Here is a 12295-nt window from a genome sequence, read left to right as displayed (position 1 = left end):
GTCTTTCTCCATGGTTTCCGGCATCCATGACAGACAGTAAAATGTGTTAATTGTGTGACTTGTATCTCCAAAAGTCTGACTAAAATAATATCTACCAAAAGGGTCTATGTGGGGGGGGGGGGGGATCACCAGCAATATTATTACGCAGAGAGAAAAACTTTAAACATTCTGGTGTTTATCTTTCCTATCTATTACATATAATACAATATGGATTTAACATTTAATAAGCACACACAAATTGATCATCAATTAGGCATCAAAACTGAAAGGTAGTAACAATGGGAATTCCAAAAGCAATCAAATATATAATCCTTACCTCCAAAGGCTTATAAAAAAATATATATATATAAACTTCAGGAAAATATATTTGTGACCATGGTATATAGTCAAAACTCAGCACTGAAATCACTAAAATAAAAATGTGGTCAGGAGTGTATTCAGAGAAATGGCATTCAGAGGATGTTTGTCTCCCAAACTGGAGTAATACTACACTTATTCCTTTTTTAAAAATACTTAATATAATGTGCACATTTTTCCATGTTTTAAACATTTTTTTTTTTTTAACAACTGCAATTGGCTCTGGCCAGTGTGTCTCAGTTGGTTGAGCATCATCCTAAACACTGAAAGGTTGCTGGTGCAATTCCGGATCAAGGCGTAGGCCAGGTTGCAGGCTAGATGTTCATTCTCACAGGGATGTTTCTCTATCTCTCTCTCTAAAAAATATAAAACTTCAGGAAAATATATTTGTGACCATGGTATAGAGTCAAAACTCAGCACTGAAATAACTTAAACCCGCCCTGGCCAGTTTGGCTCAGTGGTTGGAGCGTCGGCCTGCGGTCCATAGAGACCTGGGTTCGGTTCCCGCTAGGGGCATGTACCTCGGTTGCAGTTTGTCCCTGGCCCTGGTTGGGTTGTGTGGGTGGAAACTACTCAATGTGTCCCTTTCGCGTCTATTTTTCTCTCTCTTTCTCTCCCTCCCAATCCACCTGAACAAAATATCGAAAAATGTCCTCAGGTGAGGATTAAAAAAAAAATCTTAAATCCTGCGAGTTTGGCTGAGCAGTTAGAGCATCAGCCGAGACCAAAGGGTTGTGCGTTCGATTCCTGGTCAAGGGCACATATCTGGGTTGCAGGTTCAATCAATCCCCAGCCCTGATCGGGGTCGTTCAGGAGGCAACCAATCGGTATGTCTCTCTCACATCAATGTTTCTGTTTCTATTTCTCTGTCTCCCACCCTCCTGCTCCCCTTTCTCCCTTCCTTCCACTCTATCTAAAAATCAATGAAAATAAATATCCTTGGATGAGAGGACTAACCAAAAAAAAAATCTTAAAATTACTGCAATTGGCCCAGCGGTGTGGCTCAGTGATTAAGCATCGACCCATGCACCAAGAGAATGCCGGTTGGATTCCCAGTCAGGGCACATGCCCAGGTTGTGGGCCCTATCCCTAGTGCGGGGCATGCAAGAGGCGGCCAGTCGATGTTTCTGTCTCTCTAAAATCAATAAAGAAAAAAAAGGAGGGGGGCATCACTGCAATTGGTCTTCTTGACTCTGGTATCATCTCCCTCTAAACCACCTTTACCCAAAATTCTTTCATCCATCATTCAGTCAACAGAAATGCCAGGCAGTGTTCTCTGGTTCATAGCAGTGAACAAAACATACTCACTTCCTGCTTCAAAACACTTCCTAATGCCAGATTCCCAGGCCCCAGGCAGACTTTGATTCAGATCAGGAATGCAGGACAAGGAATCTGCATCTGTACAACTACCTCAGGTGATTCTGAGGCAGATGGTATGTAGCTCACACTGAGATATGCTGGTCTAAAGCAAATGCTACAAACTGGTGAGTCTAGCACTGAAGAGCTCCCATGATCTGGCCCACAGCCTGCCCTCTGACTTATTTCTCTACTACCTCCTACTTTCGCATGCTCCATGCTCCACAGAACTGGACTGCTTTCTGAATCTGCCTTGCTCACAATTTTCACTACCTGGAAATGCCCTTCATCCTGGCATCAGAATCTATTCATACTTCAAACACCAACTCACTCTCCAACTCTTGCTTCACCTCCCCAGCTGGAAACAAAACTCTGACTGCCTATAGCATCAAACCTGTACTCTCACTTTTATTAGAGCTTCTTCCCCACCACAAGGAAAACTGCAAACAGCATCCAAATCCCAGATACCTCTGCAGCCCCAGAGTGACTGGCAATTCTTGGCCCACAGCAAGCATTCAAATTAATGTTAGGGAATCACACTGAGATACCAGTTGTTGATCAAACACCCTGATTCTGTGTTATTATTCCCTTCTGTCCCTGACTCCTCTTCTTTGTTTCTTCCTTTGCTAATGTCATTTTAAACTTAACAGTAATTACCTCTGGAGATGACAGAACATTCTACAAGGCATTCCATGTTACATGGATTTTTATAGGGAATTTGTAAGCAGGAAAGAAATTATTTTAACTTCAACCTGACTGAGAAAGTATGGCAGTAGGACCTGGGGGGTGAGGGGGAGTGCTGTCCCTTCACTCTCAACAGTCTCTACACCTTCTTCTCAAGCTGACTATGGGAAATGGAACCCCCATAAGAGAACCTATCTTCTGTTACCTGAGAAAGCAGTAAAATCTTTCCGTCCACCAAGCCCCATACACTTGCCAAAATAGCATCCTGAAATTCATCACCAGTGTTATTTTAGCTCCTTTATACGACATTCATACACACTTTTAACAAAGATAAAGATACCACAACCCTGTCCTGAGGCAACATCCAATACACAGTACAAAACTCCAACTGTTTTCCAATTAAATGCTGTGTAAAATGTGCACCTAAGAAATGTTTATAAGGAAACAGAGTAACTCAATGTAACCCTTCCATACACTATAATATTAATCTTATATATAAAAAATAGATATATTAACAGATTACTGCATACCTGCGGATTTTCCAAACGTTTTAAATAGTCTTCAAATGACCCTTCTATGAACTAAAAAAGAAAAAAAAAGTTTATTAGGAATACACCAAAACAACAAGTAACCCCTCTCCACTGTGAATTACTACATTCTTATACAAACCTTGGATACATCAGTGATAGCAGAAAACACGCACGCATATAATCTAATTAGGAAATGCACACAAATCATTAAGTAGATTATAAACACACAAAAGAATTTTAAAAAGGAAACACTGTCAGAAAAGATTTCCTAGACAAGATGTGGACGGGCACAAGGACAATACGGCATGTGGAAACTGAAAATTCTGTGTTGGGTAGACAGGAGTGACCTGGTCAGCAGGAGCAGGGCAACTTTGTGGGGAGAGCAGAGTAAGAGAGAACTGAGAATGGACATCTGTTTATAGAGAGCCTTGAGCCCAGGCAGGACTTTCAGAAAAAGAGAAGGCAATTCAAGGTCACTGCAGGCGACATTGTGAACAGAGAAATTACATGATAAAAGCAGTATTTTAAGAATAATTTGGTAATGGCCAATGTGTAGAGGAGAATAAACAAAGACAGATATATTAGCTAAGAAATATTAGTTTACTAATACAGATATGAATATCCATTGTTCCTTAGAGGTCAGTTATACTAAAAAAAGAGATGAGAATTAATAATGCTAAAGACATTTTGAAGAATCAACAAGATTCTTCTAATACAGCTTGCTTCATTGTCACCTTAACATAAAAATAAAAGTTATTCAAACTATGTGAACCCTGGCTGGTGTGGCTCAGTAGGCTGGGCATTGTCCCATGCACCAAAAGGTTGCCTTAGGTTTCCGACTTAAAGTCTGTAGTAGAGGGCATGCAGGAGGCAACCAATGGATTGGAAAATGGATTTTTTTTCCTCTCTCCCCCTAAAAATCAATAAAAGCCCTGGCCGGTTTGGCTCAGCGGTTAGAGCGTTGGCCTGCGGTCCAGAGAGACCCGGGTTCGGTTCCCGCTAAGGGTGCGTACCTCGGTTGCAGTTTGTCCCCGGCCCTGGTTGGTCGTGCGGGTGGCAGCCACTCGATGTGTTCCTTTCACGTTGATGTTTCTCTCTCTCTCTCTCTCCCCCTCCCACTCTATCTGAACAAAAAATGGAAAAATGTCCTCGTGTGAGGATAAAAAAATAAAAAATAAAAAAATAAAAATAAAAATCAATAAAAAATATTTTAAAAAAACAACTATGTGAGCCCAGGCCGGTTTGGCTCAGCGGTTAGAGCATCAATCGGCCTGCGAACCAGAGAGTCCCAGGTTCGGTTCCCGCTAGGGGCATGTACCAAAAAAAAAAAAATTCCCCCACTTGAGAAACTCTGCAGCAAAAATAAACTTAAAAAAAACTATGTGATAACATTTTTTTTTTAAAGTGATTACACTAATTTAATTGAGAAAGCTCTAAAACACCATCTGAAACACCAAATTAAATTTTATTTAAATTACAGTCCCAGTCAATTTAGCAAAGCAATACACCTAAAAACATTAAAGTACACTCCCCAGTCTATAAAAATCTTTTAAATGTCTATGGATTAAAAAAAAAATTTTTTCTTTATTGATTTTAGACAGAGAAAGGGAGTGGGAGAGAGAAAGAAACATTGATGGCTGCCTCCTGCATGTCCCTCACTGGGGATCGGGCCCACAAACTGGGCATGTGCCCTGACTGGGAATCGAACCAGCAACCTCTTGGTGCATGGGCTGGTGCTCAATCACTGAGCCACATCAGCCGGGCTGGATTTTTTTTTTAAAGACTGAGATTATATCTTTTATAGACTGTATACTGTTCAACTTCCAAAAAATATCTTAAGTTTCCACACACAGCTATAACAACATAGCTATATATTTTAAATATCCCACCAATCAGAGGCTACTGTTCTGTGTTAGGTAATTATTTATCGACTTAACCCCAAAGACCATCTAAAGTTGGAAGAGACTCAAGCAGTGTTCTGCAAGCCTACATCTGATATAAGATTCTCCTTTCTAATCAGAAAGCATCCACCTAGGCTCTGACTGAACATTTTAAGTCTTTCCATGACAGCCTTTTCCCATTCTGACCAACTAAAGGTACTTATTATAAAGAAAGTGAAACTTAGCCTTTTGGAACTTTCAACCTCTAGTCATACTGTATAAGATTCCAAGAGCTAAATAAATAGTTGCAAAGCATTTGAACTAATGCCTGGCACACATATATATAAGTGCTCAATCAGTGTTAGTAATTTCCAGTATTGTCAACAGAGTTTCTACCTCTGGGGCCAATAATAATGACCATCTCGTTTGTAATTTCTTCAAATACTTAAAGACCACTCCACTTACCCTCCTCTTCTCCATCTCGCCCTAATACTCTATCTAGCCTCCTCATTACCAGTTTTCTTTATGTAAGACAAGTTTTCAAATCTCCCGATCAAGTAGGTAACTCTCCTTCCTGAAATGTATTACTACTGTCCATCTTGTAACATGGCACCCAGAAAAATGTCACCAGTAATAATATTTTGCTTGAATATTGGAACATCATCCCAAAAGCACATCCACACTAAGAACCATTTACTTATTAAGTCTCAAAATTGAGTTATTTGCCCAATGTTCTTTTGGCAGTCCACAGGGGAAAACACCACTGAAAGCTGTCAGATGACTTAATTCTAGGTAAATCGTATAAGGCTTTCAGTGTAAAATGAAAATAGGTCACTGTCACATTTCACAGCCTATGAACATACGACTGAGAAAATTCCAGTAAGGTGTTCTACAACATTCTATTAACTATTAATCATTATTTACATAATACAGTGCTCTGATAGGTGGTTCACAGTGATAAACCTTGAAAATTAAAAATTTATAAATGCCTTCTGATAAAAGACTCAGTATGAATTTTTTTAACTCATGGGGGTTACAAATCACAGAAAACTCCATTAACCACAACACCTAATTCCCTGACTATGTCAGACAAAACTCACTCTTAATATCCGAGGATCCTGCCCAAGTCACCCTGTGTCCTCCACAGCTCAGTGTCTTATGTCACAGAAGCTTTCTAAATGTCTGAATAAACGAATACCACAAAATGGCATAAAAACTATCACAAATGAATATAATTGGATTTAAATTCAATAAAGCAATTCTTTTTTATAATGAGATTTTCATAATCCATATTAAGTTCTATCCTATGAAATTCCCACTAGACTACTTCTAAAGAGTGAACTGTAAATGCAAGTCAAGACACCATTACATGTTTAAAATTACAAATTACCGCTTCAAATTTCTCTCTGTTCTCTCGAAGATAGTGAATACAGGCCATTCTGACTTCAACATGGCGAGACTGAGAGTGCAATACCTGAAAATAAAAAGTAACACACTATTAAGCATTTTGTTAAAATAAGATTTAAGCTGCAACCTAATAGACATATCATTTGTATTTCTGTAATTTCTAGATCTTTATTCATTCCCACTTATTCCTCTTATCACAAAGATGACATGACACATACAAACAGTAGTACTTCTTAAACCAGATGGCATTGTATACAGAGCTTATTACCATTTCTCCTTTAGGTCACTGAAATCACTCCTTTGAGAAAATCTTTGTAAACTTAAGACAGTTTCCTCTTGTGGCCAGCCCTCTACTATAACTTAGCTCTTCACAAAACAGGACTAACAGAATCCCTGCTACACAGTGCTTAGCTTCACCCTATGAATTTTAAATTGCTTGCCTTATGTAGAAATCTATGTCTACTGTGGTTTCAGAAAAATTAAGGCGTTCATTCTTAAATCCTTAGTTGGTGGGATTACAGGACTCTTGAAAGAACATCCAAGTGAGCATCACACAGGATTCACACATGCTGCTGTGTTGTCATCCCAATAGCCATAAAACTTGCTCTTATGCCCAAAATCTTAGATAAACCCGAAATAAACCACACTAAAAAATGAACCAAATCTTCTCTTTGTAGCCTCTGTGTTCTTCAGTTAAACAACTAATTCATCAAAAGGGTAATTTAAATGTATTGGCCTTTTGTCTCTTACTAAAATTCCAAAGCTTTGGTTTCAAACAAACTATTATCAAATACTTAGGAACTGTTAGACTAACTTCCAGTACTTTAACTTCCACTCTTAAGAGGAGACTGAAATTATTTTCTTCTACTAGGTGTCTCAAATGAAGGTGTTCCTAGCACCCTATAGGATGAAAGTGGGGGAAAAAAAACCAAACTGACATTTAAAATAACCATATCTCGAACTAATATGAAGGCCACTTGAAATTTTAAAGTTATAGCTGTGATACATCTGACAAGGGACTGATATACAAAATACATAAGCAGCTCATAAAACTCAATAACAAAAAATAAACAACCCAATAAAAAAAAATGGGCAGAGGACATGAAAAAACATTTTTCCAAAGAAGACATGCAAATGGCCAACAGACATCAAAAGATGCTCAACATCATTAATTATCAAGAAAATGCAAATCAAAATTACAATGACTATACCACCTTACACCAGTCAGAATGGCTATTATCAAAAAGTCATGAAATAGCGTGTTGGCAAGGATGTGGAAAGAAGGGAACCCTGGTACACTGTTGGTGGGACTTCAAATTGGTGCAGCCACTATGGAAAACAGTAAGGAGACTCCTTAAAAAACTAAAAATAGAACTACCATACAACCCAGAAATTTACTTCTGGATATCTGTCCAAAGAAAACAAAAACATTGTATTTATTTATTTTTATTTAATGAGTTGTAATTTTTTTTTTTTTAATCCTCACCCGAGGACATTTTTTTTCCATTTTTTGTTTAGAGTGGGAGGGAGAGAGAGAGAGAGAAACATCGATGTGAAAGGGACACATCGAGTGGTTGCCACCCGCACGACCTAACCAGGGGCCGGGGACAAATTGCAATCGAGGTACGTGCCCCGTTTGCGGGAACTGAACCTGGGTCTCTCTGGACCGCAGGCCAACGCTCTAACCGCTGAGCCAAACCGGCCAGGGCAGAAAACAAAAACATTACTTCAAAAAGATACAAGCACCTCCATGTTCACTGCAGCATTATTTACAATAGCCAAGATATGGAAGCAAATTAGTTGTTCACAGATAGATGAACTGATAAAGATGATGTGTTGGGTCTGTATATACACACAATGGAACATTATGCAGCAATAAAAAAGAATAAAATCCTGCCCGGCTGGTATGGCTCAGTGGTTGAGCATCGATCCATGCACCAAGAGGTCATGGGTTCAGTTCCTGGTCAGGGCACATGCCCAGGTTGTGAGCGAAGTCCCCAGTGGGGGGCATGCATTAGGTGGCCAATGGATGTTCATTCGCATCGATGTTTCTATCTATCTCGCCTTCTCCCTTCCTCTCTCTCTAAAACCAATAAAGAAAAAAAAAGTTTGTTTAAAAAAATAATAATAAAATCCTGTTATATGTGAGGACATGGATGGGCCTGTAGAGTATTTATGTTAAGTAAAATAAGTCAGACAAAGAAAGACAAATACTGTATAGTAGTTTCATTTATATGTGGAATATATATATTTTTTAATGAACAAACAAAACAGACTCATAGAAATAGAGACCAAAAAGATGATTATCAGAGGGAAAGGAGATGGGGGACTGGGTAAAAAGGGTGAAGAGGAATATGGTCAATAATATTGTAGTAAGTTTACATGGTGACAGATTTTATTAGAATTAGCGGGGTGATCACACTGTAAGGTATAAAAATGTAAAATCACTATATCGTACACCTGAAACCAATATAACTCATATGATTTTGTACACCAACAATACTTTAAAAAGTTATAGTTCCAAATGAGTGATTCTCTCTTATGTTCACAGTGAGCAGAAAAGGGAGACTCCAGCTGCACATTTTACAGGTCTCTTTGGATAACAGCCAAGGCTCATATAACCACAGAACCAGAAGCACAACTGTCTGGACGGCTAGTATGCCCCTTTACATTGAGATATATTGAAGATGCACTGCCTGAGGTGAGCAATGAGTTTGTTGCCAGTGTACCAGTTGATTTTCAGCTTAACTGAGTTTACTTGAACTGCTGTCCTGGGAAGTATTAAAAAGCATCCTTACATATTGTAAGCTTCCAGCACTGTAGGAACTGTCCATATATGAAACTAACCACCACCCAATTTTTTTGCCAATGTAACAAACGATAGTTAATGACACTTCACAAAAGCTATATTAGACACCATTATTGAATCAAGGTATTATCAGTTTAAGTATAGTGTCATTTGATAGGGCTTTCCTGCAGTTAGCAAAATGAAACTAGTCTTAATGAGATTTACCTAGCAACAGGTGGCAGACATAAATGAATAAAGCTATTTCCCATCAAAAACAATGGTAGGTATACTGTTTTTTCTCCTTTTAACAAAGATTTTATTAGCACATGAAATCTGAACCTGTTACTCAGAAGCAGAACTCTCAGCCAACTTCCATAAAGTGCTGGGTGCTGGTGCTTTAACAAAACCAAGCACTACAAGAGAAGCAAGGTTACATGACAACTGTTTAAAAAGTATAATATTGTGCAAGTTCAAAGACAAACAGAAAAAATTCAAATGACAAGTATCTTTGCACATTATTACATACATGAAAATAAGCTAGAAATAGGAGGCTTTTTAATCTTTACTTGGGACAAGATAGTGATAAATACTGGGAAAGGCTAAGATACACTGCTTTAGCAAGTCCTCTAAGAGCGCCCTATTTTTAGCTCCATAGCCACAAAGCTGATTCAGGTCAGGCCTCCTGCATGCCCAAGTCTAGAAGTGTAAAAAGGGAAGGGCCTACTAAATCAGGCAATTGGAGGGAAATACTACTCCTAATTCAAGTCTCTACCCTACTAACCCCAGAAAGTGCCATTTAGCTTACTCTGACTCCTTATAAACGATGTTATTCTGACATTATTGAAGAAAATGTTGGCAAAAACATTAAATTCTTTGTACATATTTTTAAAGGGCAGCCTGAAGTTGTTATTACTTCCCTTGCCCCCACCCCCACATACATACTTTGCCTTTGGCCATGGAGGCTCCCCGCTTAGCCCATGTCTACTAAAGAACAGAGCTTTCTCAAAAAATTCACGGTATTAAGCTTCCTAAAGTCAATGTACTAAAAATCAAGTCACATAAATGGAGAGGACACTCCCTTACACTTAATTTAGCACATTTTATTGTATCTCGTTATAATGGGATATATCTGATGTTAGCAATGAGTTCTTAGTACAACTAGCTCTTGCCCCTTTCTACTCAAAAACAGAGATCCCACTACAATAATAGAGGCTTCTGTGTAATCAAGTTCACCAATTATCTATGGCATGGAATACTGAAATGAGATACACCTTTCTGTTTCAATATAAACCAAGATCTGGATAATCCAACTCCAAATGAACGCCAGGCTTCACTAAGTTCTATTGGTTTCTACCTCCTTCCTTACCCAACTCTTGCAAGAGCTGAGTATATAAATACATTTCTACCTCTTCCTCAGCTTCTGGAGATGCTGGGGAGTCCAGGGAGGCTGAGACAGAGGAAGCAGGACAGATGGAAATGTGGAAAATTCACAGATGGGACAGACTGTTTACCTACTAATAGTAAAGACTGGGGGTGTGGGGGTGTGTGTGTGAACATATCCCACAGCAACATTGGAACATCCTAAATTTCTAAAAATGAGAGAAACTGAATGAACTAAAAAAAAAAAGACAGAGCTTGGTTTGGGAAGCTTTTTTAAGAAGACTGTTTGAATGACAATGCCTGCAACCTAATGCAAAGGTGTATACCAGTTAAATCCAATTTCTTGTTTTAAAAAAAGATTTCATGCTACTGATGTGAAGAGAGGGCCTTTGGAAAATAAATGGTTGGCCTTTGATATTGAAAAAAAATGAGAATAGACTGGTCCACAGCTGTTAAGTAAAACATTTACTCACAAACAGATATTTTGAAAGCTATTTAGCATTCAAAAGAGATGAGAAAAACAGAAACAGAAAAACTCCACGGAGGGGAGGAGTGAATCCTAAGCCAAAGGAAAGCAAACTGTGAAAGGTATGAAATACACACCAGGGCAGTAACGTGAAACTTTTAACCAACTATTTTAGTAGCTATTTCCAATATAGGATGGATTTTAGTGACTGCATACTTACCAACCACCCAGTGTTATATAACGTGGAATAAATTCTCTTCCAAAAAAAAAAGAGGAAACACCTTCCTAAGCAACTGTGTTAGAATGGGATTTCTGACCATTAACGGGAAAATTCGGTCAAGGGCCCAAAGCAACCCTAGTTATATCCTTCCTACCACCACCACCAAAATAAACTTGTTTAAAAAGTAAATTGTTTTTAGTATACCTACACTGCCTTGCAAAGCAAAATAAAGTCTAGTATCTACTCTTAAGACGAATCTTTTAAAACAGGCTGTATTTTCAAAAAGCTGGCTTTCCCGAACTACACCTTCTCCCCCTCTTGATCCAAGTGGACAACGGCGGGCTTGACTACCCACATTCCAAAGTCCGGCAGCAGAAAAACACTGCTCAACGAGTCCAGTCTGGTGCACCGACTCCTCCAGCAAACATTTGGTTTACCGGCGTGAACGCTCTGCTTAGAAAACGAACAGAAGGTGAATGCGGAACAGGACGGAAAATCATCCTTTCGCCAGGTCCCCAGCCATCCACCAACTGCGCGTGCTCTCGCCAGGCCGCCCAGGTTGTCCTCCACTCACTACCTCTTCCCCAGGAGGGACGACACCCAGTGAATGGACGGGTTTCTAAGTTTCGATTTACAGCTTCCAGACCCAGGACAGCGTCCCATTCCGGCGTTACAATGGGCGGCTGTGACGACAGCGGGGCCACGCGCAGCCCGGACGCGGGCCGCCCGGGCAGCTGCCAGCCACCGCTTTCCCACCCGGCCCCACCGCCACCAGCCCCCGCCCCATTACCTGCTCCGCCACCGCCCGGAACAGGCACGACCCGTCCTTGGCGACCAATTTCCGATACAAGCCCAGTTTCCGCAGATAAGCATCCATAGGCGTCGCGTCCTCGCGGGGCCCCGCGCCGCCCTGGTCCCCGCCGTCCGGGGCGCCGACGGCCGCCTCCATGTTGCCAGTCCCGCTGCAGGCCAGGCGCGGCGCGGGCTAGCCCCACATGGCCGCGCCGCCGGCTCCTCTACGCCCCGGCCTAGGACGGGCGGCGGCTCTGACTCGGGCTCGGCGGGCGGCAGGCGGCGACGGCGGCCCGAGGCGGCGGTCCGCGCTCTCCGCGCGCATAGGGGAGCCCTGCCTAATGCATGGCTGTGCGCACGCGGCCGCCTGCCGGGGGACCGCGCGTCCAGAACCGGGGAAATGTTAAAGAAAACCCGAGGGTGAGAAGTCACCTC

The 12295-nt window shown here is 40.7% G+C and overlaps 1 protein-coding gene across 2 annotated transcripts in view; it reads right to left on the bottom strand.

The window, feature by feature from the left end:
• OTUD4 (OTU deubiquitinase 4) overlaps window positions 1-12017 on the bottom strand; it is a 44056-nt gene extending 32039 nt beyond the window's left edge. Inside the window, exons 1-3 of one of the 2 annotated variants that reach the window (XM_036239907.1) lie at window positions 11859-12017; window positions 6198-6281; window positions 2928-2978 (exon numbers count right to left, since the gene is read on the bottom strand). In XM_036239907.1, the coding sequence (XP_036095800.1) occupies window positions 2928-2978; window positions 6198-6281; window positions 11859-12017 (294 nt within the window). Of the gene's footprint in view, window positions 1-2927; window positions 2979-6197; window positions 6282-7428; window positions 7457-11858 lie in introns of those variants that run through there. The other variant, XM_036239908.1, reaches the window with a different exon arrangement.
• Window positions 12018-12295: the final 278 nt, after the last annotated feature.

This window comes from Molossus molossus, unplaced genomic scaffold (genome assembly GCF_014108415.1).
Source record: "Molossus molossus isolate mMolMol1 unplaced genomic scaffold, mMolMol1.p scaffold_m16_p_4, whole genome shotgun sequence".
Classification (NCBI taxonomy): Eukaryota; Metazoa; Chordata; class Mammalia; order Chiroptera; family Molossidae; genus Molossus; species Molossus molossus.
This window is presented reverse-complemented; position numbering and strand designations above follow the sequence as displayed.